This window comes from Scatophagus argus, chromosome 10, assembly GCF_020382885.2.
Source record: "Scatophagus argus isolate fScaArg1 chromosome 10, fScaArg1.pri, whole genome shotgun sequence".
Lineage (NCBI taxonomy): Eukaryota > Metazoa > Chordata > Actinopteri > Scatophagidae > Scatophagus > Scatophagus argus.
Window position 1 is genome coordinate 16,282,459 of NC_058502.1, and position 24,851 is coordinate 16,307,309.

General features: G+C 44.9%; 2 protein-coding genes and 1 non-coding gene across 7 annotated transcripts in view; all 3 read right to left on the reverse strand.

Annotated features, from left to right (window-relative positions):
• Positions 1 to 15,444: 15,444 nt before the first annotated feature.
• tomm20a (translocase of outer mitochondrial membrane 20) lies at positions 15,445 to 17,647 on the reverse strand. The gene is made up of 5 exons (XM_046402843.1): positions 17,451 to 17,647; positions 17,065 to 17,111; positions 16,888 to 16,969; positions 16,464 to 16,606; positions 15,445 to 16,183 (listed from the first exon to the last, which is right to left on the reverse strand). The coding sequence occupies exons 1-5, from the start codon at positions 17,569 to 17,571 to the stop codon at positions 16,139 to 16,141; spliced, it is 438 nt and encodes a 145-aa protein (XP_046258799.1). The 5' UTR covers positions 17,572 to 17,647; the 3' UTR covers positions 15,445 to 16,138.
• On the reverse strand, positions 16,273 to 16,407 carry LOC124066560. The gene has a single exon (XR_006844629.1). It is a non-coding gene; the product is annotated as a small nucleolar RNA SNORA14 (small nucleolar RNA).
• A 640-nt stretch (positions 17,648 to 18,287) lies between the features above and the next one.
• Positions 18,288 to 24,851, reverse strand: part of arid4b (AT-rich interaction domain 4B) — a 38,487-nt gene continuing 31,923 nt past the window's right edge. For 4 of the 5 annotated variants that reach the window (XM_046401106.1, XM_046401111.1, XM_046401109.1 and 1 more), the window contains 7 exons: positions 24,187 to 24,271; positions 23,892 to 24,099; positions 22,526 to 23,758; positions 22,288 to 22,398; positions 21,850 to 22,077; positions 21,514 to 21,660; positions 18,288 to 20,614 (listed from right to left, as the gene is read on the reverse strand). In XM_046401106.1, coding sequence (XP_046257062.1) covers positions 20,463 to 20,614; positions 21,514 to 21,660; positions 21,850 to 22,077; positions 22,288 to 22,398; positions 22,526 to 23,758; positions 23,892 to 24,099; positions 24,187 to 24,271 — 2,164 coding nt within the window. In that variant the 3' untranslated portion in view covers positions 18,288 to 20,462. The remainder of the gene's footprint in view (positions 20,615 to 21,513; positions 21,661 to 21,849; positions 22,078 to 22,287; positions 22,399 to 22,525; positions 23,759 to 23,891; positions 24,100 to 24,186; positions 24,272 to 24,851) is intronic. The other variant, XM_046401110.1, reaches the window with a different exon arrangement.

Sequence of the window (24,851 nt, forward strand, 5' to 3'; positions counted from 1 at the left end):
AAATCCCTGCTTAACAATTCGAGGAAAGCCAAGCCACCTGGAAATCTCATGACTTCCTGAATCTAATTCCAGGCCAAGCTATCAGACTGTCTGACTAGCAGCTTTCATTGAGGGGTGTAAACATTGAATGTCAGGCATGTTTGCCAGAGCCAGTGGTGAATCAGGCATTAGTACCCATGTAATGCCTGCAGTGAACTCAAATGCCCCAGCAAAGCCCTGATTATATTTTCTCCCTGTCTAACAGATTTATAGCACACTGTGAATTCCAGCAGAGAGCTGGCACTGGCTTGACTTGTGAACAGGCCTCTACATAGTCCGTTCTTGTTGTTTTCAAATGCACTCTGCACTTTACTCCAACCATATAATGACAGACGTGAGCTAAGACTTGCAGTTTTGATAACCTGTAATTGTAATCCGAACTGTGCACAGGGCAAACAAGGCAACAGCAAAACAGAGCAAAGGTATGACACCAGCAAGGGAGAATCCAGAACAAAATCCCCTCTCATGTCACAGCACGCTGTGTCGGCGGACCGTGACCTCATCCAAAGTTTACACGCAGCCGCCTCATGCTGCTTTGTTATCTTCAAAACTTGCAAACCAGCACATTCCAGCCCTCGGCAGCAACAAAAAAATGTCAGCGTGCAGATCCTGCTGCGCTATGAGAAACGCGATAAGCAAATAAATGAACACTTCACCAAGCGGGTGAGCAGCAGCGCATTTCGGAAAGTAAAAATACACAGGCAGATAAACGCCCTTTCATAAACAGAAGCACAGAGTTGTATATAGGTCAGTTGTGAACTCTGATTGGAGCTTTGCGTGTCTGCTTACTCAGCAGCTTGCACCAAGCTTAGCTCACTTTCAGTCTTTTTTTAAACAGACCACAGGGTAGTAAATAGCTACGAGGAGGATCACAGCCTTCACAGCTGATTGGCTTGATGCTCGCCTGACATAAACAGGAAGCCAGCCGTGAGAGTCAGAGAGGGGAGTGAACAAAGACGGAAGGACCAGAGACAAACAGAATGTGGTGGCAAGACAAAGAGAGAATGTGTAAAAGCCCGAGGGAATTAGATTTGAGGGGAGGAAAAAAGCTCTTTGGTTTGTAACGCGCCATGTGACTCACAGAGGAATTCAGCCTGTGAATTCAGTCCTCTGCACTGTCAGCAGGCACCGTGCAATGATAACAGTGATGAGGTGTTTGAATGGGTAACGCCCAGGACACACTGCGTACCTCTGCCTGCGTGTGATGGCTGCCTCGCTGAACTGCTGTGGCTTGCACGTGTGTGTGTGTGTGTGTGTGTGTGCACTGCTGCTACTGCCGGCCGTGTCTTTCCACGCTAGGTTTGCCTTTGATAATGGCCATCATTGAGAGAGAGAGAGCGAGAGATGTTGACATTTTTTTCATCTACAGATGGATATTGAAACTATAGTGACAGGTGTAATGCTGCCGTGATCTTGATATAACTATCAATAAATCATTTTTACCATATATTTTTGCTAAGAAACCCTGAAGTCAATATATCGTCAAAATGGTTTTGAAGCAGTTATTTTAAGGTAATAATGTTGGATAATGTTCCTTTAATCTCTCCATACAGCTTGTTTCACCACAAAAGTGTGAATAAGATACTGTAGAAGCTTTAAATGTCAGGCTACTGTAACTTTAGAAACCAAGCTCCTTTATTTATTCAGGCCTACACCTTCTCAGAAAAGGATTGCACCTCTAATGGCACACTTCTTTTTCAAGCCTACTATGTGAGACTTCAGTTAAACTCATTTAAATTCATTTCCATTTTTTATTTTTATCAGGCTGAACAACTTGTGTATTACGTAAGTGAAGCAAACAATGACAAAAAATACCTCACTTCTGTAATTCACTCTTTTGGGTAATCTTAACACAAGTTCCCTTTTTCAAATTGGCTTACACATTTGTATGCATGTGTTTAAATATACATTGAAGAGACACCTTATCAGCTGTTAGTTCATACTCAAACAACCAGGAGTTAATAACATATGCTGATGGTGATAGATTGGATCAAATTCAGTTATCTCTTCCAGATAGCAAACTATTGTGAAGCCTCTGGTAGCTCTGCGTGCAAGTCAGTGGGTTGTTGCGTGCCTCTCAGTGGGCTGTGACAGAGCCAAAGCATAGAGTGGAAATAATGAGTGACATATCAGCCCTGCTACCCAAAGAGCTTTTAGAAAAACACCCCTCCTCCCTTCCTCCCCTGTCACCCTACTGTCCCCATGCCTGGTTTTGAAGGTCAGATGAGAAACAAGAGAGAGAGCACCACTGCCACCTCTGACTGACTGGTTCAAACAGGCCCTGGGTGGAAAGGGGGTGGTGGTGGTGGTGTGTGGGGCGTGTCCCACTGAGCATGCCCAGTGAGGATGCCTTGTGATGGCAACACAGTGGGCTCTCCCATCTGCTGATGGAGTGTGGACTTCTCGCCCCAGGCCCTTTTCCATCCAGTCTAGTGAGCAGCCAGATCAATTTACTGTGGAATGGACACAAAGATAGTGGCTGACACACACGCGCACACACACATTCACACATTCTTTATGTACGACATCAGTAGCGACGCAGTGCCCTGCCGTGCACTGCAGTGGTACAGACAGGCACGCATAGGAATTTACTCATGCATGCAAAAAAATAGTAAGACAGAGGGTGAATCAAAGGGCTGATATATTATTCAGGGAAACTTCCTCTTTACTCTAGCTGAAGTTTACAACGCCTCATGCCTCAACCTCGCTGCACGCAGTGCTATTCTGGCTGCTTGTCCTCCATCCAAATTCCTGCAACATAATGCTGACTCATCTGGTCCCACACAGGCCGAGGTGCCGTCATTTGTCATCAGGGTGGATGGTGATGGCATTTTTAGGATGAGTGGCGCTGACTGACATTTTCATTGTTGAGCCGTGTGCTATTTCATTACCCCTGATTCACTAAAATGCCAGAACAAGAGGCATTTCTGGGGAATGCTATCATGTGGGGAATAATACCCCTCCACCCCCCACTTCTCTACACACACAGACACACACACATGCAAAGTGGGACCGCATGTTTTCCTTCTTATGAATAATTGAGGAACTCTGCCTTGTGTAGTTGAGCAGGCGCTGACTAGGCACCAAGGGTGGCACTCTTAACCACTGTGACAAAATGTTATAGCGTGAAGAGCGACATTTAAGGCATATTGACACTAAGGCATATTGTCAGGCTGCCTCATCGCCTGTGTGCATCAAAACCACAGGCTCAAGTTAAACCTCCAAAATGCAAACTGCGTGTTCAAGTGAGAGCTCTAAAAAAGAGATAATTTCTTCAGCTAAATGCAAAAAAGATGCGATTCTGTTCTGTCTGCTCCCTCTTATATTATATGAATAATTGAAGCATATTGTGGGGGGATCTAATGTGTTCCTTTATTTGCAGAGTCACGCCTGTGCTTTCTGATATGCTAATGAGTCCCCCCTTGAGTAATTGAGCTGTGCTTTGGAAGAATCAGCCCAGGCCTAATGGTGCATTGTCTGGAGGGTGATCAAAAAAGCAGCCGAGATGAGGATGAGATGTTCTCCGATGATCCGCAGATGACACTGATAATGAGCCACTTGAAGGAGTTTTCAGGCGTAGCGGACACCGCGGCCGTTTCAGTCACAAGTGAACAACAGAAGCAATCTAATTTCGTTCCCAGATTCGTCTCCTAACCCTCAGTCAGATACGAATCCTTCATAGTGAGTGAGATGTCCTTCGCAGCCATGTCCTTCATCTCCCTCCCACTCTTTGACCCTCAACCCCAAACCATTACAGCCCACTCCAGACTGAGCACCGCAGCCGCTCTGCCACCCCACCCGTCCTCATCTCTGCCTCTTGCTTGAGGGTTTCTAAATCAGGAGCATATGACATGCCCGCCACCTACTCATGTGTCTCTCTGCTACTCCCTGTGACCTCGATCCACCCTGTTACACTGGAATATTGTACACACTAATCTTCCTATAATATTTTATAGCCGCCCCATGTTCCAACACAACCTGTGACCGCATGTACACACAAATAGTGTCCACAAAAGACAGACAGCTGCACTTCAAAGCTTAGTGACAGCTGTGTTCCATTGTCTAACACGGAGCAGACTGACATTCGAAGCCGGCGATGGGATGGCTGCCTTTAAACGCTTCTATTCTTTCTCTCGCCTTCCCTCTTATTTGCTCCCTCCATCCGTCCCTCTTTGTCCTCCACTGCCAAACACTTCTCATTCCAGTGATGTTTTTGGTATCGCTGAGGTCTGCCTAGACACCGCAGCGTCTCCAATTCTCACACAGTAACCGGGGAAGCGCAGAATATGCTCCTTATTTGCCTCCCACATGAGGCAGACACTCAATCCAACCTCTTCACTGTCAAAAAGGCGTTGGAGATATACTTGGCAAGCTGTGTTTTGAGTCCCCCCCCCACCCCCAACACTCTCAGTGTGTGTATGCATGTATCTTTCAAGCTCTTCATTTCCCAGAAAGGAGCTCAGGATTTATGAGTGCATGAGCCGCCGCGAGCGACATCTCCAGAGAAGGATGAGTGTTTCCTGCACACAGTTGGGAGGGGAAGTGAGGGAGCTGCTGCTGTGTATGTGTATGTGTGTGTGGGTGGATGGACAGCTTCCATAGAAACACTATCCAGTGACACTTAAAGAGCGTCATCAACGGGAGGTGTGTTGTGTGTGTGTATGTGTGGAGGGAGCGTCTTTCTGAGAAAAAGCCCATGAGGCCTGCAGACCTGTGATTGACAGTTACCTCTGTTGGTTACTGCCCCTCAGGGACAGACTCTCAACAACAGCTGCTGTTTCAAACTCACCCTGAACTGTTGCTAACTTCAGGTTCACTAAATATGTCCAAACCTGAGCTGTCAGCTTAGGCATGGGATCCAAATCCTTCTCCCCGTCTTTGTTTCGAGGAACACTTGGCAGAAATCTGACTCAAGAGGAGTGCACATTGCCCAACAATCCTGATGCACCGACATGCATTTCTAACGTAACCGAGCCCTGCATCAGCACTTGCTCTTTATCCTCCGCCATCGGGTGTGGACGTGAGGAGTAAAAGTGACTTCATGGTGAGTTGTGTAAGAGTGTGGGGCGAGGCTTGAAAAACAAGCCATGTGAGGCAGACGAAAGTGCTGATGCACCGAAATGAGAGTCAGTGTTTCTGGAGGCATGCAAATACAAAAACCTCGGGCAGAAGTCAGATGTCAGAGAGGACAGTCAGGGTTTGGACACAGACAGGCTCTGTGGACAGTGTGTGGTAAAGTGGGCTGGGGGGTGGGGGGTTGGGGGGGTCTATTCCAGTAGAGAGTGAAAGGTCACTGTGTAAGCTGATAAAGGCAGGAGGCAGAGTTCGGGGCTGCTTCCAGGCCAGCTAGTCAGCTGACGCCTGCAGCTGTGTTTGGAACATCAATATGAGCCTTGTTCAGCAACCCCCTCTTCCTCCTCCTTCCCTCTAAAACTCTCTTTCTCCCTCCCTCTCCTGCTCACTCGGCATCCCCTCTCACCCCTCCCCCTTGCCGTCTCCCCTCACGCAGTTTCCTTTTTTTTCCAGCTCTGATTTATGAAAGTAGGGCATGTGCCCATAACTGCTGCATCAAGGCACATGGCTGAGCCTCCAGAGGCACTAAAGCTCTGTTTACATCAGCCTAGACAACTGCACTGCATTGCACAATCGCCACAGGCAACCTCTGTTATATAAAGATGGGGCCTTGCTGGCTCCATTGTTTTTGTTTTTCTGGTTCGCCCTGTCTGTAATTCCTGAACTGTGCAAATCTGGACAGACAAGATGTCCTCTGATCTTTGACATGTCACTCAACACAACCTTTATCTGAGGACTGAATGTGTCAGCCGTGCGCTGGGCATCCAATTTCATGTTTCCCAGGCTTAAAATTCATCAAGCATATTTGGATCGAGCAGCTTGGGAACAGCTCCAGGAACTTCAATAGCTGTTTTGTTTTGTGGAGTTTGTTGTTTTCAGCTATTTCTCTCACTCTTCCACAAGTTTTTGGAGGCTTTGTGTCTGAGGTTTATTGTTGAGAAGTACTGAAGCATGAGAATATTATGACAAAGAACGCAACAAATACAGTCAGCTGCAAGTGTGTGTTTGTTTGGGGGTGACAGTCCCAAATGTGGCACCAAGGCACTTCGTGATCAGTTTCCATGGCGACAAATCAGACTGCTCAGCCGATGAAGGACAGAAAAATGTATTCCTGATGAGCATGAACAAAAGCATTTGAGCAAGAAGCCCGAGACAACACAGATAAAACTGCATAATCATGTTCAGTATGAGGAAGGAGGCGGAAGCAGGTTTATGGCTGGGTCCAGATTACCCACAGAAGTGTCTGTGTGAGTGAGTAGATGGATTGTAAGAAAATATCGACATCATTTGATTATAATCGTCTAACACACAGATGGGGTTCTGTGGGGGGTAACCTGTCTTTGACAGACTCCTGACGGCAGATGTCAAACACGACCAGCTGCTGGTATCACAAATCATGAACTCATTAATAGATAACAGGCTACATTTCCAAGTTCAGAATTGAATCCAATGTAGCCTTCCCTGTCCACATGCTAAATCTGTGCTGACTCAACAACAGGCCATTCACTGCAGCTCCATGCCTGAGCCTCCTGGACTGCAAGGACACACGATCATTTAGTGCCGAGGGCTTTGGAACTGGACTGTTTCCTATATTTTCTGCCTGCTTGTGAGTCATTACAGGCTACAAGCCCTCAGCGTAGTCATGTTAGAGTCAGGGTCAGTGCAGCCAGACCTCTGCACACACAGTACTACACCCATTACTCCAGTTTTCTGTTCATGAAAGGAATGATCAGAGTTTCCCTGCTGCTGTTCATTATTGAGCACATCATTTAACTTGCTGGCTGTGCTTATTTTATTTGTGTGTCTTTTCCACAGAGTAGAGATGCTTTGTGATGCACCCAAGTATTAATATTCTCTGGCAGGGAGGCACAGAGAGAGATGAAAACATTTTATTTTTCAATCGGGGAGCTCTAACCCAAACAAACGCTTATTTTTTTTCTCTTTTTTACCCTCGGAGATATTCCCCCATGCTTCCAGTCTTTGTTGCTCGCTCTCTTTGTAGAAGTCCTCGTATCCGCGGTGCTCCCTTCACCCTCTCCCCCTCCCAACGCCCACGCTCCTTTCCTCCACTCTCATAACTCAGCTGTTACTTGGCAACGTGGTCCCAGCTGGACCCAGCATCAGCCGCATTGCCATGGCAACAGAATGCACGCATGATGCAGACACGGTAAACATGTTGGTTTCTGGAAGCACTGCATGCACACACACACACACACACACACACACAAACTCACATGTGTATTCAGTGCTATAACATCTATCAGACGAGGAGCACCCAGATTGATCAATGTGGGAATGATTGCTATGCACCTGCAGCACCTTTACAAACTTGGTCGTAGAAGAAGAAAAAAATGGAAAAATAGATTTTGAATTGTACAACATGATGTGAATGGTCTCACTGTCCTCACTGGAGAATATCCCATCTGGCAGCAATAATCCATCCTTCTAACATTTTCTGTTTTCACTTCCTTCACTAGTCACATCCTGTATCACCATACATTTAAAAGCCAAGATGCACTCACAGTCTTAATTTGTGTGGTTCTGGGAATCAAACCTCTTTTCCACGCTCTGGGTAACACTGCATCTGTCGTCATAGCAACCTGATCCATCATCTGCAGGGGGATCAATTGATTCATTATTAACTGAGGCACAGCCCTCCTTCTCTGCTCCCAGTTCACGTCTACTTACTCTGCCTTCGAGCATCCATTATTGACGTCTGAGCCTGCCCACTCACTGGGCTGAAGAATGGAGAGCTGTCAAGTCCCCCTCATAGAAATGTAATTCAGATTCTATATCTTCTCAGAAAAACAGTGTTGACCGACGTGAAGGGCGTGAGGCAGGTAGTAACGCAATCTGAACTGATAATCTCTTCATTCTGTCACACATCTATTCACTGTTACACTGGATCTCTCTTTCTATGGGGGATAAATACAGATTGCTAACCTAAAATCATCCAGTGGCCATTCCTACATGTGTCAGGAATTGTAAAAGAGGAGGAGGAATGAGGGCATGAGGGTCTTTGTTGTGCAGACAAGATAAATTAGCATTAGCTGAGGCTTAAAAAGGGAGGGATGAATGTAACGTGACACACATAGCCTGTTCAAAACACTGCTTTCTGGAGCAGGGCATTTATAGCTGCGGGGGAAGACATGCTTTGATGACCCCCCCCCCATTCCAAGCTGTCCTTCGTCGTACGGGTACACACCTAAGTAGAGCCTGGAGGCGCTGGGATGGGTGGCAAGCCCCAGTTTCTAAGAAGGCAAGAGCTGAGAGAAGGAAAAAAAAGCAAGACAAGTGTATACTGTTGGAAAATATGCACTAAATGGGTGATGTCAGCTGCGGTGCTTTGACATTTTAATGTCATCTCTCAGGGAATTACATCATTAGTCCTCTTTCCTGGCCTGGCTCAATGCTGGGAAACCTCTTAATGGATGTCAACAAGCTGTCCTTCTGAAAGAATGGAGCAGGGTGGAGGGGGAGAGGGTGTGGATGATGGTGGTGGTGGGGGAAGGGGGGATTGCTTTCAGTGAGTTTTTCACTGGGCTATATGAGAGAGAGAAGCCTCACACTGAGTATCTTCTGGACTAAAAGCCTACAGTGCATTTCTCGCTACAAGATTAACTCAATCTGCATTGCCGTTCTTATCAGACAAAGTGCAATCATTTGCAACCTCCTCTCTCCGTCCGCCCATTGACGCTGACCCCATATGACCCGACATGTAACGGCTTCGCAGTGGAGTTGTTTGTTAATTATTTCATGCATTTATAATTACAGGAGCACATTGAGTTGGCAGCATGCTGGTCTTCACAACGATTGTGTTTCTTTCAATTTGAAAAGCTGTCAGTGTCCCCTCTGCAGCCTCCCAGACATCAGATGCTGCGTCCAAGAGTTGATTCATTAATCATCTACAAGTCCATTAAATTCAAATCAAGTCCAAGAATGCAGACTTGAAAATAAATGGGAAAGAACTTATCTGTCTGACTGACTTCCCTACCCTGTGAAATAACGTACGGAGAGCAACACCTCCAACTAGATAAGGTTATCCAAAAAAAAAAAACCTTTTATATGCTAATGAAAGTCATATCGTGGTTTGAAAACAAACATAAGAAGTTGCTCATATTTTAGGTAATAACATCAAATCATCACAGTCGCTGCAAATAGACTCCAAACAAACATGGAGGGAGATCAAGGCTTCAGTGTAAAATAGGTCAGATGGAGGATATTCATGGAGCTCAGCTGAATCTCAGAGCAAACTGGGGATATGTAACTGTGAGCTTACATGGTACTGTGCTGACAGAAATCAACAGTGTGTGGAGAACAGGACTAAAATCTGACTAAATTAGTACTGAGGGATAAAATGAGATGAGATGGAGAGAAAATTGTCCAATTCAGTCCAGTGAATTGCACATAAGTTGATCAGACAGAGAGAATAGAAGAACTCTTGCTTTCTTCAGCTGCTGCTTTCACCTTATACTGATAATGAATTCAGCTGCATGATGGATCATCTCAGCCTTGAAGAGGATTGGGGTGAAAAAGCTGAAGGATATGAAAGAGTGGCGTGGCTCTGCAGCTTAGGTTCAAACAATCACAAGGCTGACCAGTATTTCAAATGGATTGAGTAGGGTTAGAGGAGGAAAATCACATTTTCGGAGGGACACATTAAAGAGCTTCATTCGTAGCGTGAGAATCAGATGTTGTGTACGACATGGCTCTGTTCTCCGCATCACCCTCTTGAGGACTTTCATTTGAGAGTCAAAGCCAGACTCATTGTTATTATCTCACTGACTATGCGCCTGTAATCTCCCTCCTAAATTCATTGAGAAAAACAGATTTGATGTGACAAATCCAGGGCCCCAGATGACATATAAGTCAGGAATTTGCAGTGATAAGTACCACTCACTTTATGGTGATGCTCCCTCATAGACTGGAAATGAGGGGATATCTGTGTCACGCGATTTTCTGCGTTCTACTCTCCCTCCGGTTGAGACATGAATTAACATCAGTGCTTGTCCCAGAAAGACCCCTGACTGACTAAGCTCACGATCAGTTTGTTTCTTCCCTTCTTCCTCCATGACATCTTTTAACTTTCATGCAGTACATTGCAAACTAATGTATGAAGCGGTGCGTCCCTTCTCATGCATCCTACAAAAGCAACCATTGCTTTCCGTCCCTCATGTAAAGTCAGAAAGTTACTGTACTGTCATCTTTAGGCATGCACAAACATTCACATGCAGACTGAAGATGGTTACATAAACAACAAAAAATGGAGAATAGTTCTGCATGCACAGCCTGTCATAAAAATAGTGTGCATGAATGAATAATATTAAACGAGTGGGGCAGATAAGCTACCTCCTTATGTGCTCGCTTCTGATTCAAATTTAGCTTTGCGTAGGGAATTGATGAGACACAGAGCTCAAAGCCAAAGTCTTCAAAGACTGTGGTTACACAAGATGCAAGGCGTCAAACCCACTTTGTAGTTCTGGGGGTGAACGAGTGGGTTGTAGCTGCCGAGCTGCACAGGGTGATACGGCAACATAGTTCTACGAGCCCAAGAAAATATGACAAAATACAGAAGTTACTCCAAGGTTACATAGTGTGTAAAGAAAAGCAAGAGTGATCTTTTTTTAAATGATTGTAGTTGTGGGAGTTGAGGTTGCTCTATCATGTTTCAAGGTTAAGGTCCCCTTTATCGTTGCCATAAAACATAGCAGGTGTGGGAGAAAGAAAGGAGAGGGAACGCCAAGGGGGAGTGAGAAGAGAACGACACAGAGAGATAAGGACAGAAATAAAGAGCCGATGATATAAAAGTGCAAATGAACGGTTTCATCACACGCAAACTGAGCTAAGGGAGGGGAGCCTTAAAGGAATAGTGTGACATCTGGGGAAATACATTTGCCTTCTTGAGGAAAGATAGATGAGAAGATCAATACCACTCTCATGTCTATACACCACACATAAAGCTATAGCCTGCAGCTGTTAACTTAGCTTAGCGTTAAGGCAGGGAGCAGCTAGCCAGGCTCTGTTCAAAGATAGCAATATCCACCAACTAGCACCAGGAAAATGGTTAAGATGAAAACACATATAAATGGGTAAACACAACATTGGTCAAAAAGTCATCCAGCACACAACCTACAGAAAAAAATTTGAGAAATCTTTATTGTCAGGCTGTAGCATCTTAATTAGTGAACTTAACTGTGTGTTTAGACAGAACGTGCATTTTCGAGAACATTCCAGCCTTGACTGCCATGTGGAGTCCCAGATGAATCTGACTATTGCCCTGTCCCACAACTGGACAACTGGTTTCCAGTTTCCAGGTTGTGCTCCTCCTCAGGCACCATATGAGTCCCTACCAGATCCAGGCCGGTGGTGAAATAGCATTTCACCACATTACCACATTATTATTAATACTGCATTATTAATGCCCGTCTGCAGCAGCAAACTATTTGTCTTGGTAAACTGAGAGGCTGGAGCGGAAGTAGAGGATTGCTACATTCTTGCAGAGGCCCCACATTCCCCAGAGCACGACAGCAGGTTTTTTGTAGCTCGTTCCTCCTCTGCTCCCCACGTCCCTCCCTGAACCCACACCCCCACCCCACCAGCCCCCAGTTTCCTGTGCAGCAACATGGCCCTTCCCTTCCCTGTTCTTAGCTCGGTCAAGCTCCAGCTCTCTCTACCCCGCCGCTCCTAATACATTATTTACACTTTCCTCCCCTCCCTTCAGCTCAGCTCAAAAGAATCAGGGCAGAGGGAAATAACACCACTGTATAACCTCCCCCCTGTCCCCCATGCCCTGACACACACACACACACGCTGCATGCACAAGCTCAACCCGCCCTCCACCAGCACCACCCCACCTGCTCGCTCTTTTCTCACTCTGCGTGATGAAAATACGGCACAGGGCTGGGCTGCGACAATGGGAAACTCTGTGAGGCCCCAGCCCTCCCATTAATCCCCTCTGACATGCTTCCCGAGGGCAGGGATTTGCTACAAGTCAATGCAGGAGACCTACAGTATGCAAAACAGGCCTGTCTGACTCTCATGATTTTCAAAGCCACTGCACTGCACTGCCTGTGAGACAGGAAGGCAGATCAGAGATGTGTGTGTGTGTGAGTATGGAGGGGTGGGGGGTAACAGCACACAGACTGCTTAGTTAACCCTTTCCTCACCTTCTGTTCAGTCTATGTGTCACTTCCCTCTTCTATTTTCACTCTTAGCCTAGAGCACAGATAACGCTGATGACAGATGATAGGATGAGAAACAAAGCTGAGCGATACATTTTTTTCTCTTGTTTGGCTCTGCTGCCATTATTCTCTTTGTTTCCTTCAGTGACGAATTCAGCTGCAAGACAGGCTTGTTACCAGACCTAAATATGAAAACCGCCCAAGTAAACAGGAATTCACAGGTCATGTGATGCACTTACTCCTCTCATGCAGAGTGGTGCTATTGAATTTCCGCCTTATCAGGCATCTAGTGATGGGAAGATAGGTGGACGCTGGGGGAGTGGGTGGGGGGGGGGCAGGATGACATTAGAGAGAGGCAGTAAGGGTGGGTGGGTGCTGGAGGGTGGGGGTTGCTGTCCACACCCTGCAGCTCACACTCACAAGGAATGTAAACAACACAACTGAATAGACAAGCTGGGACTACACGTGGAGGAAGGGCAACAGAAGAAGTTGAATTACCACAGGGAGAGCAGCACAGACATGGAAAAACAGATGACAGTAAGGCATTGCCCCACAGAGGAGGAGAAATCCGCCAGGATTTGCAGCCTGCTTTAGATTCACGTGATTGGCTCCACTGCCCCCTCCCTCCCTCTTTTTTCCACCCATCCTCAGACCCTTTGAGATGGAAAAATGGGTCATCTGTGTGGAAGTTAATACTCCAAGCACGTACAGTGCTGCTTTATTTTCAGGACGTGCCTTGGAAAATTTTTCCTCCCTCACTGGTGAATGACAGAGAGAAGGCGCTGGGTAATTAATATACTGTGTTGCTGCTGTGCACACAAGTGGCAGTGCAGAAGAGAGCAGCAGCCCTTATTATAGCTGCTGCTGGCACAGCCTGGACATGTCTCATATTTCTCCCCAGCCTGCCCTCTCCATGACAACGTACAGTAGGTTGCAGACTCTGGCACCACAACCATGACATCAGCAACAGGGCACAGACAGTGTGACTCTGAGCATCACTGGGCAGTGGGAAACATGTTCCGAAACACAGATGATGGAAGACTCCAGGCCTCTGCGGATGCCTCCGCCTACAGTCAGTGATCAGCATGATACGAGCTGCAAACACCTCCCTGGGAGGCTGCTGCTTAACACTCTGAGGATCTCAGATGTAGACGAGGTGCACCAAAGTGTGTTGCTTTGCAGAGCTACGTGAAGCTGCCATAGCAAACACAAACAACAGTTATTTCTGGCTGCCTTAAACTCCCAAACACAGCTGCTCCTACAGATACCAAATCTGTGTATGTATGGCTGCCCGTATACACAGCAGCAATCAAGCTTTGACATTCAAACTCACAAACTGAAATAACACAGCAAAGGTAATTACCGCTGTGGATAATTTGCTGACAGGATTTCCAGTAATGAGTTGTGGAGCTCAAGTGATTATAATATTCCCAATACAACATTTGACATAAGATGGGAATCCATGCAAACAAATTGCAGGGGCAGTCAGGCTGTATTGGTCCTAGCTGGTTAGAGCCTGTCTGTGTCTAATCCTGGGATTTTAAAGTTGCCTTCAATAACAGTTTATTTTCCTGCACCTGTAAGGAAAGGAACAGAGTGCATCTGTCAACGTGAGCTCATTAAAAGAAAGCATTACACACTGTTAAAAAAATCACCCCTCCCGAGCACATGGTCTGCCGTGCTGCAGGCACAGCCATTGTTATTGCTGTCAACTGGAGCTGTTGTGCTCTCAGCTCTCTCTTTTCACTTGTCCTTCAGTGGAACAACACAGAAGTCTGCAAACACTGCTCGGAGCAACACTTCCCCCTACTGCACGAGAGGAGGGAGTTTCTTTATTTCCTTTTCGTTCCCTTGTCTGCTACATCAGAGATGGGGTGCTGACTCATAATCCATTCATGCATTCTCAAACAGAGCGGAAATGCGATTAAAATAGTGACATTAATCACAAACATCTCATTGATTACATTAATACTCTACTTGCAAACGAGGGCGCAGAACAGGCTTTGTTTCAGATAGAAACTAAAGATATGCTGTGTCATTCTGAAATCAAACACGGTGACGTAGCATCGTATCAAGGCCTGTTTCACATGGTTTACTTTATGATGGCGTGTTCTCCGAGCTGGGGCAGCGCAGGTCTGGTATCCTAATGTGACCCCGCAGCCCTCTGCAGTCTGCAGGGTTTAGAGTAGCTCAGAGCAGCTGAGTATTTATTTACAGGGGAAACAGGCCAGTGGCACGCAGTGTGAATGGGATCTGAACCTGTCCTGCCCCCAGGGCCAGCAGCAGACCACAGTTCCTGCTTGACCAGCTCAGCCTGTTATTTTTCTCCTCTGCCTCCCCAAAGGACAGATTAACAACAAGTCACTTCTCCTGCAGACATACTCGGGGCCAGACAGACAGACAGCTCTGCAGACCTCTTGACAGGCTTCTCCTTTTCCACCAAAGTGCCAAAATAGCAGGAGTGCCGAAGAAAAGACTGCAGCGTGAGCACGAGTTGATGGAAAATGGAACAGTGTATACCTTTTAGTTTTCACTCGACATTTCTGGGCCGGCGTTCAATTTTCATTCCTAATGTAGAAAAACTATTTTCCCCTGCTTGTTTCCTGGCAACCTCAAGGACCGAGCTGCTCTGGCCAGAGCCCTTAGAAAAACAGCTGCAGACAGGGATAAAAATAATTACAGCTCAATTTGTCTTCCAAGAGACACACTTTCAACCTACTCCCTTCCCCTACCAGCTGCTCCAGTTTCGCTCTCCTGCGGACACAATATACCCCTTCACAATGAAGACATTGTGGCTCAATGTACCCACGCAAGCTCATACTGTATGTTTCACCATGCGGGTTGGAAATAGAAACACTGGGACGTCAAAACGGACATTCAGCCTCGTTCTGGCAGCGTCTGTATTTCATTAACCAGGATTCATTAACATGGTCGGATTCAAGGTTTTGTGCAGTTAACATTTCAAGATGTAAGGATCTGAGAAATTCAGTCCCATTATATTGCATGGCATTATTTTGCTTCATGTTTTTCAACACATCTTAACCTGTTAAATATATATTTTACTATATTATTTAAAAAAAACCCTGAGGAATCTTTTTATCCTTGATTTATACACTTCCCACTTTTCATTAAGGAAAGTGACCCCACTGGATGAAAATTGCACACAATCTTTATTTTCAAACCGTAAATGCTTCAAATTTTCCTGTGCATTGCTACTGCCACCTACTGGCAAACAGAAATTGAGAAAATCAGTGTTTTTCATGATTTATTTTAGGATTTTACACATCAAAATACATAAAATACATATGAAAGACTGAAATATAAAAATAACATTTGACTGACATTGAAGAAAGAAAAAGGATGAACAAACTTGACAATATTCCACAAGTGTTTTGATTTGTGTAGGCACTCTGACAAATTTTATGTTTGTCAACCGCACAGAAGTATGTAACAAATCATTTACATACCTTTGTTTTTTTCTTTTATTTAGTGCATAACATGTTTGCACCCCCCCCCCCCCCCAATCACACACACAAAACATAACACATCATTACTTTTGAGGAAAATATAGAATAACATATAAACATCTGGTGGGAACAAAATTAGACAGATGGAATGGAATGTGCTTAACATTTCCCAGAGGCCTTGAGGAGGCTTTTTAACCTTGGACTGCCATGACTGCGGGGCAGGGGGGGGTGAAATCATAATGTGACTTTCAAATGTCGAGCCCTCTCATAACCAGGTTCACAATCTCGTACACAGTTGCAGTCACGTTCCAGACATTGCACAAGCATCAGTGTCTGAAATCCCTTCATGGAATATTAAGATTTCCATCTCACGCACATTCATTCGACATCATCTTCTGTTAAAGACTGAGAGCTGATGATTCGCTGAAAAACAGAAGAAAATATCTTTCAGACGTATGCAGAAAACAGAAACAAACAATTGAGGATACTTCCCACCACTTGTTATTTAGCATTTTTGTCTTAGAGGTGAAATAACCAAGAGCTACTGATTCATGGCTCTCAGCTTTGGATAGTTCTAATATTGATCTTGCACCCTTTCTTGTCCCAGAGACCACAAAAGGCAACTGGGGGGTTTACTAAGGATGCTATGCGACAAATCCATCACACTCAAAATTTTAAATGGGGAGATGCAGGACACCCTCACCTGGCTGATGGTGGGAAGTTTGGTGAGCAGCATCTGGAAAACTGGAGGCGGTAGCGTCTGCTGAAGCACCTGAAGTAGCTGCTGAGGTTGACCACATACTGCTATTGCATTGGTCAGGTGGTCCACACCCTTCTCAAACTCACCTGTGTTGGACATATAAAAAAATGTTAAGAAAACTATGAAGAAGTCATAAAGAAGAGAGGTATGGGTAAGTTATAGATTACTAATGAGTTTGGAGACAACTAACTTTATGTAAATAATTACAGCGTATTTTAACGGGACATGAAATGCAGCAGAGGTTGAGCCTCTGCATGATGTACCTATGAATTACTTACTACAGTTACATGGCAATGCTCTCTCAGCTTTCTGTGGCGTCTGCTGCACTTGTGTAACGTGCACATTAATGAACGGACATGTGGCTAACCTTGTGACAATAACTCCTCTCCCAGCTGGATTTCTTCCAGAAAGAATTTCTGGACGGCTTCCTGGTCCTTCAAATCAGGCAGCTTCAAAGTGAGAAGACAAAGCATCAGAAATGCATTCGTGTCCATTATTTGGACCCAGTAAGACGGAAAAAAAATCTGAAATTAATTCGTCCCACCTTTGCCAGTCCAGACTTCTCTTTGGAGGCATTTTGCCTTCTTCTACCTGCGAGACAAAGGCGGCTTTAGAGTGTGCTGGGTAGCTTACGCTTGTACAACCCGAGAAACACATGGCCAGAAGTTAAGCTGTTAGCTGCAGCATGTTTCCCGAACGAACTACGTATCCTGCAACACACCTGAGGAAAATTAAGTTAGAGTAAATGTTAACCATGTCTACTCTACTAAGTAGCTGCATTAAGGGGAAAGAGTACATCGCTATTTCTGTTAAGACTTTTTTGATATTGCATCCTTGCGACTTCTCTGGAAGTCTGTCTCATGGAAGATAAGGTGCTACGAGTTGACTGCTGAGCTAACTTCCTCTGTTTCCTCCTGTTCAAACACTTACGTTCACGTAGCTTTTCTTTAAAGCGAGGGTCACTCCTTCTCTTTCTGTCGAAATAAATGCAGTATGCAATGAAAAGAGCTCCACACACCCCGGCAATAGCCACGCTCACCCTACCGCTCATCGTGCCTGAAAGTTCGTAGGAACAGCACGCTGCAGCTGGCTAGCAGCTAGCACGCTGCTAAGGAAGTGCGGAGAGGAAGTACGTAAATCACGACGCAAGGCGTAACGTAGAACTGTCCGTGTACACGCTGATAGTGTAGCTACATTTAGCCACTGGCGCTCTAAACAATACAGAAATTCAGCATTTGCTTAAACTGAAAAGTATGCTTTGATACATGTTTGTCATTGGCTCATTAATGGACATGTGTTTTCTTCGTTTCACAAATGACAGCAGGAAGAACCGTTGAGGTGTATAACTGGTTCATGGTAATTATGTATCATAATACTCCTTTTAAAAAAATAAATAAATAAACATAAATAACCAAATGCATGTACGTTTTAATGTTATAGTTTGTTGAGGTGGAGATCATTTAAACTACTTTTAGTTATAAAGTTCATTTTATATAATGTTGGGTATTTAATTGCTACCAGTGCACAATACTGTAAGCTTGTGGTGTTTGTTTAATTTTCATTTTACCACATTACCCACTACAGCAATTTTTGTTTTTTGGAGTAGAAGGGAGAGGACTTCTGAAATGGAGTGAAAGTATTAAGCATTACAAACGCATTACATTATAAGTATTCAAATAAAGAAGAAATACCTCAAAATTGTACTCAAGTGTGGTACTTGTGTAAGAGTTAATTTCCTTTTGTGATGGCAGAAGACACAGTGAATACTTCACAAACTATGGCATTTATTTCAAACAGAGGCTTCTGCTTTGCTTACATTTTTACAATAAATTACACAGTGACCATCATCAGATGAGCCTAATAAATACTATTGAGCACTTTCAATAAGCTCCATTACTTTCTCTTAAACTATGATCCAGACCATCTTCCATATACAGGTTCATACAGCTTTAGCTTTAGGCCATGTACAGGGTGGAAAATAGTTCAGCCGCATCCAAAACCACCATTCTTCTCTTATAAGCACAAGCCATAGAAAAACAAAACAGAGTACAAACTAAAGCAAAACATGAAATTTAAAAAAAAAGGAAAAAAAAGAACAATTGAAACAGATGAAAGAGGCAGAACAAAACAACATAAACTCAAATAAATCAGTTCCTACAAGAGAACAAGAATGAAGACAAGAGGGGCAGAACAAACATGCTGTAACCCTCGTTATTTACACTCAAACTACAGTTAAAACCGTAAAACTGTCTGTACAGAAAAGTACATGTTATTAACAGTGCAAGATATTAAATAGCTTGACTCAAAACACTTCTCAATATACAAATGTATAACAAAAGCATACAATTACATACAAGTGCCAAACAAAATGTAACTTCAGGTTATCATACAGTAGGGGCTCTATACAAAGGAAACACTGGAGATGTCTTCAGAAATGTGTACACGTACGTCACTTTATGATATAAATGCACATTTACAATATCTTTACCTTAACTCTGGTCATAGTACAGGGAACGGAACCAAACATTTTTGGTAGGGGTGAGTATGAGAGGAAGCTGGCATGGCATTGTTAATGATGAGTAAAAGGAGAGACACGCCAAAAACGGATCTGTTGCTTTATGTGATGAAGCAAAAGTATCCTTAATTAAATAACTTAATGTTGTTTGAAACACTGCAAATGTGGGATTCAGCTTCACTCACGTTTTTCTGCAGTACTGAGAACACTCTGTAAATACTTATGGCTGCCTTCAAGTTAACTTAGTCCAGTTGCAGGTGTTCGATGACGGGTCACAGGGATTAAATGGGTGATGCAAACAAAATAAAACGAAGCGATTGGTAAAAGGCTGATGAGCTGAAGTAATGTGACCACTGGATTTACCACCTGATCATTTGCACATTGTATACTTTTTAAAAAAATCTTAACAGTTATATCCAAGTTGGATGTGTATTCAGTAGTAGATTACAGGTGATCCAGTACGAGCGTGCTGTAGTTTTTTGTTTTTTTAACAACTATACTTCTTAAATATTATCATACGCTGATAAAAACCTTCATTATCTGTCAGACTCAGCCCTTCACTGCCTGCTCACTCGTACAGCATTCTTCAGTCTTGTTTTTTTTTTCTTTTTTTTCTTTTTTTTTTAAAGGGACACATTATTCCAGCTGACCCTCTGATTTAAGAAGAGGATCAGAAAAAACAAGTGCTGTCCTTTCTCAAAGTGCCCCATGGAAAAGAACAAAAAGGCACTACAGTATCATTCCATATTCATCCACTGAGGTTGTCAGTGAACTTAAGATGGTCTGAAACCCTACCCATCAACACCTATATGACTCAATGCAAACATGTACAGGACCACAGGCCTGTACCCGGGAAGAGCATCATCAACCACTTGAGGTTTAACCACATAAAGGCCTTTTTAAATGAGGGTGGACAGAGAAACGTGGCAAAGTTACATTACCTATGCCCTTAATGCCAGTGTGGCTGTGTTCCCCCATGAGATCCCCATGATGACATGGCGAGCACAGGCTCTACCATGCTGAGCTATGAGGACAGAGCACAGAGGGTCTCCACTGGAAATAATCCTTTACCGATACAACTTTATCAAATGGAAACAATTATTGCTTGCAAAAACAATTGTTAGAAATGTTCAATTAAGGAGCACGCAAAAGACAATTTGTATGTATTTTTTGACAAATTTGATTCCCCTACACAATCTTCATAAAAGTGCACTTAAGTGCAATTAGCTTGCCAAGAAAACAGTTGTCAATAAAAAATAGTGCTTGTCTCTTTCTTTTTTTTTTTTTTTGTCTCTGGTCTGGTTTTTGTGCCCCAGTAGTTACAGTATGTAGGTTGACTTGTCTGTCCTTTTGGAAGGGAATGGGGGCGGTGACTCCGGGGTGCTGGTTAAGTGCTTAGTGCGGTGGCTTTCCGCTGGTTCGTCCTGTCACCTGCACTCCACGGATACCCCAGAGTTCTGAGAAGAGGAGGACGAGGATGACACTGGAGGGTCAGCCAGCGTCAGCATGACTGCAGCAGTCAGTGAGCTCGAGGATGGTGAGGAGGAGGACGAGGATGAGGAGGAAGCAGCTACCGTGCCTGCAGGACAGAGACAGGATTTGATTACGGTCAGTGTTGAGGTATGTGGGTGGAGATAACAAACAGAATCCTGAAGTGGGAGCCGAGTTACAATGTAAGTAGAGATTTACACAGCAGTTAATTGAAATGGGCTGCTCCACACAAACTGGTTCTTAGAAAGATATTGCATAATAACGCCCAGTAAGTATCAGGTGCAGCTCGATAACTGAATGAAATGACAAAGCTAACGTTAGCTCGTTATTATATGGCCCATTTAGAGCGACCTGACACTAGAAGAAATGCTGAGCAAGCTGAATCAGCTGCAAAGCTCTTCGGTGAGAAAAATCACTCCGAGTGGCTGTTCAGTCGAGCAAATCAGTGCACAAGAGGAGAAACGGAAGCACGGAAAGCAAGCAAACGACCAAGAGGACACACACACACACACACACACACACACACACACACACACACACACAGGCTCTCCTCATTTTTCATCGATCATTCCAAACCACAAATATTTTCACACTATCTGGAAAGAGACGACTGAAGACAAACTGAAACCATCTCAGTGCTGAGATGGCCTGAGGAAATTGTCGGCAAACGATGTATTATCATAATAGCGGTTTATATTTTTCTGCTGGTTATCTTCTGGTTTCCCTTTTTAATAATGACTAAAGATTACCACCCCCTGCTGGCATGGAGACATGTAAATGCAAATGAAGAATGCACACGCTTGTTGTCTGTCCACTGTACTCTTTGTGTTGTGTTCACATGCAAAAGATGTGAGGCGACGCAACAATCGGCCTTCCCTTCCCCTAAATCTCTGATGCTGCCTCGGTGTGTATGGGGCTTTAGCCAGGTCTTAGAACAGATTTAAGAAAAACTGGTGAAACAACCAATGCTGATAAACAGTGACTCACTTTCTCGTTCCTTCTTCTTCATGCGCTTTCGTCGCCTGTCGATAGAGGCCACCTCAGACTTGAGGGAGAGGTAGTGGTTCCTGATGTCCTGCAACTTCTCTTGAAGAAATGAAATCCTCTCCAGACTGTTCATCTTTTCCAGGTCAGCTAAAGGGAACATAAATAATACATTTTTAGGATTTTAGGGTCAACAGGGAATAGACACAATATCGTCTCAACTGTAAGAAATAAAATGAAAAATTGTTTCTAAATTAAAGACTCAGTTCACATGTAGGCATAACAAATCACTTGACAAAGTTGTTACAGTAACAAGTTAGCTTAATGTGCGACACTTACACATCTGGAAGCTCCACTTGTACACACGTGGCGATCTTCCATGGTTGTCTCGGTGCTGGGTGTGGTCTGCGTCACCCTGTTTGTGGTACTTATGGCTCGAAGGGGGGGATCGTCCGTGACACTTGGGCGAAGTGGCAGCCTTCACCGAGTCTGATGTGCTGTTCTTAGAGGCAGTTGATTTGGCAGTGCCCTCAACAACAGACTGGTCTTCACTGTCACTGCTGTTGGCTGGAGGACGGAAAACAACAGAGATTTTTTTTTTTTTTTTAAAAAAAGGACAATGTAGAAGCAACATTTCATTCCCCTTTTCCATCCAATATCTGTAATTTCAGTGAAGTGAGTAAGTATGAAGTAAAAATTCTCCGGCTGATGACAGTATTTTTGGTATTTGAAATGGGAAGGCACCTGGGTGTCAGCTATTCCATCAGGTCTCATTACCTGTTTTCCTGTTCTTTTTAGGAGGCACACCTGGGCTCTTGCGGTTTGGCTTGTGTTTCTTTGAGGCTCCACCTGTCTGTGATTCTTTCTGCCGCTTCTGACTTGCAGATGCTACAAACAAAATGCAAGAAGATGGTGAGGGAACAGACAGTGAAATGAGCTGCCAATTACCATTTGTTGTGTAATTCTTTTGTTAGATTAACAAAACCAGGTATATAAGACTGGCTGTTATTTGCACCTTTGGACTTCTGCTCACTCTCCTGTTGGCTGCTGCTGCTCAGCTCTAAACTGCAGCTACTGCTGCTATTGCAGGAGAGACTGACGTCAAACACCTTTGAGGGGGAACCTGCCCCCTCATCCTGAGGGAGGTCTTGCAGCTCCCCACCCAGACTCTCCACTTCCACTGTGCTGCTGTCTGTCTCACTGCGCCCTCCTGCCACTTCCTCCTGGATGGGTCCTGAGGGAAGTGTGTCAGAAACCGGCTCTGAAGGCAAGGCGGGAGTCATGGACGGCGGAGGGGAGGAGGGTTGCGCCTGACCCGAGTCCTCCACAGCACTGCCTCCTCCTGAGGGGGACTCTGGTGTTGTTGGTGGTGTGTTGAGTACAGAGTTACTGCCACTGCTTGGAAACTCCTGTAGCTTGTCGTTGTCCATCTGCTCCTCTGAGGCTTCATCCTCAGGTCCAGCGTCCTGGTCGACACTCGGCTCCTCCAGACATGAGGGTACAGGTGGAGGAGGAGAACTTGCAGCCTCTGTGTCAGAGTCAGAGAACAACTCTTTAAGAGTCTTCTTCGGCCACTGGGCCTGGATGCTGGACCACACATCCTTTTGGCCTTTAGAGCGGACAGCCGGCCTTTCCTCTGCATTTCCAGACATTTTGGCCCTCTTCTCAGGAATCTCCCAGAATCCAGTTTGTCTGCCAGTTTTGGTCTTCTCCTTCATCCCGTTGTACTTCTTGGAAGGGGAACCTTTGGTTTTTGGGCGGCTTCGCTCACTTTCCTCTGCTTGGGACTCGGCAAGTGCTGCACCCTCATCATCTGAACTGCTGCTGGACGAGGGCCCTCTTTCCTCCCCGGGACCAGATGCTCTTTCCTGCAGCTTCTTGGGAGAGCCTCCAGGTAACCAGTCAGCACTCCTGGTGTTCCTGGTCTTAGCTTTGGTTTGGCCTTTCGAGGTCCTCTCTGCTGCACTGTCAGATTTCCTCTTCCTGGTGCTCACTTCTCCCTCTGGCTCTGGCTGGCTTCTACGCTTCCCAACATCAGCACTCTCTGCACTGACTAAATCTGGGTTCTTTCCTGACTCTGGAGGCGGTCTGGATCCTTCAGGTGGGGTCCCGCTCTCCCAGCGCTCAGATGTTTGTGTGGGATCCGGCAGGGCCTTTCTGGGGCTGCCTCTGCAACCTGGCCGATCCTGTTCATTCTGCTCTCCCTCCTCATCTTCATGCTCACTTTCGTCTGTGGACATCTCAGATGCTGAAGCAAACAAGACAGACGGTTTGTTAGATTCAGCAGGATATCAACATGCATATATAAACCACTACAGAGTCAAACAGTCCTGATCTGCTGTAAGTGTGCATGAGGACTACAGTCTAATGAGTGTTGCTACCTTGCAGGCCATTGAGGATAGAAGTAATTTCTATAGACTTGACTGGAGACTGCTGAGTCCCTTTGTCCTCACCCTCGTCCATCTTGGAAAAGACATCCTGACTCAGGCCACATTTGGAGCGTGGGACGCGGTTAGAGTTGGATGAAGGACCGAGGACGTCTCTGTCATTGAGCCTCTCCAACCGGTCTCGCTCCCTCTCAGCTTTGTTCTGTCAGAATTTAACACGGTCAGTGATTCGCTTCAATATATCAAACCAGGTCTTAAGGTGAAAAGTTCCCCCTCTCCGAAATCGTACCTTTATTTTTTTGCGGTGCTTTATTTTTGGTACGTTCTTATTGGCGGGGCGCACAATCTTGTCTGCTTTGATCCATTCATCATATCTAAAAATCAAGTACAAAGACAAGAGACAATTTCATCAATCAGATCTTTGAAAGGAGCTTAGAAATATCCTCTCACACCACCCACCACACAGACACTTCTACCGCCTGACCCCAACATGTTGCTGTGACACAATAAGCCTCAACAGCAAAGGAAGAAATCCCATGGTGTTATGTGGAAAAAGACAAACCTTTACAATGAAGAAAGAAACAATATTAACACCGACCACCACACAAATCATGTTCAACAGAGTTCCAACAGTACCAAGGGTGCTACTTGGGTCGTATGAGGAAAATGAAAAGTTTCACAACATCGCACACGATAGACACAATGCAGAGAACATCCCACTGTCTTTTATAGAGTGCTAGAGGACCACACAACAACAATGAGACAATGAAATGCCGATTGCACTACTTAACCTCTGTGTCATGGTACCCTAACACTCTACTTAACACTGCATTGACCCTGACCCACTGGGGAGGGGGGAGAGGGTTGAGAGGTAGAGGTGAGTGTAGCAGCACTTTGGTTGGCCTTTCAAAAATCCAAAGGATAGCTCACATTTAAAATATATTGTAGGAGCTG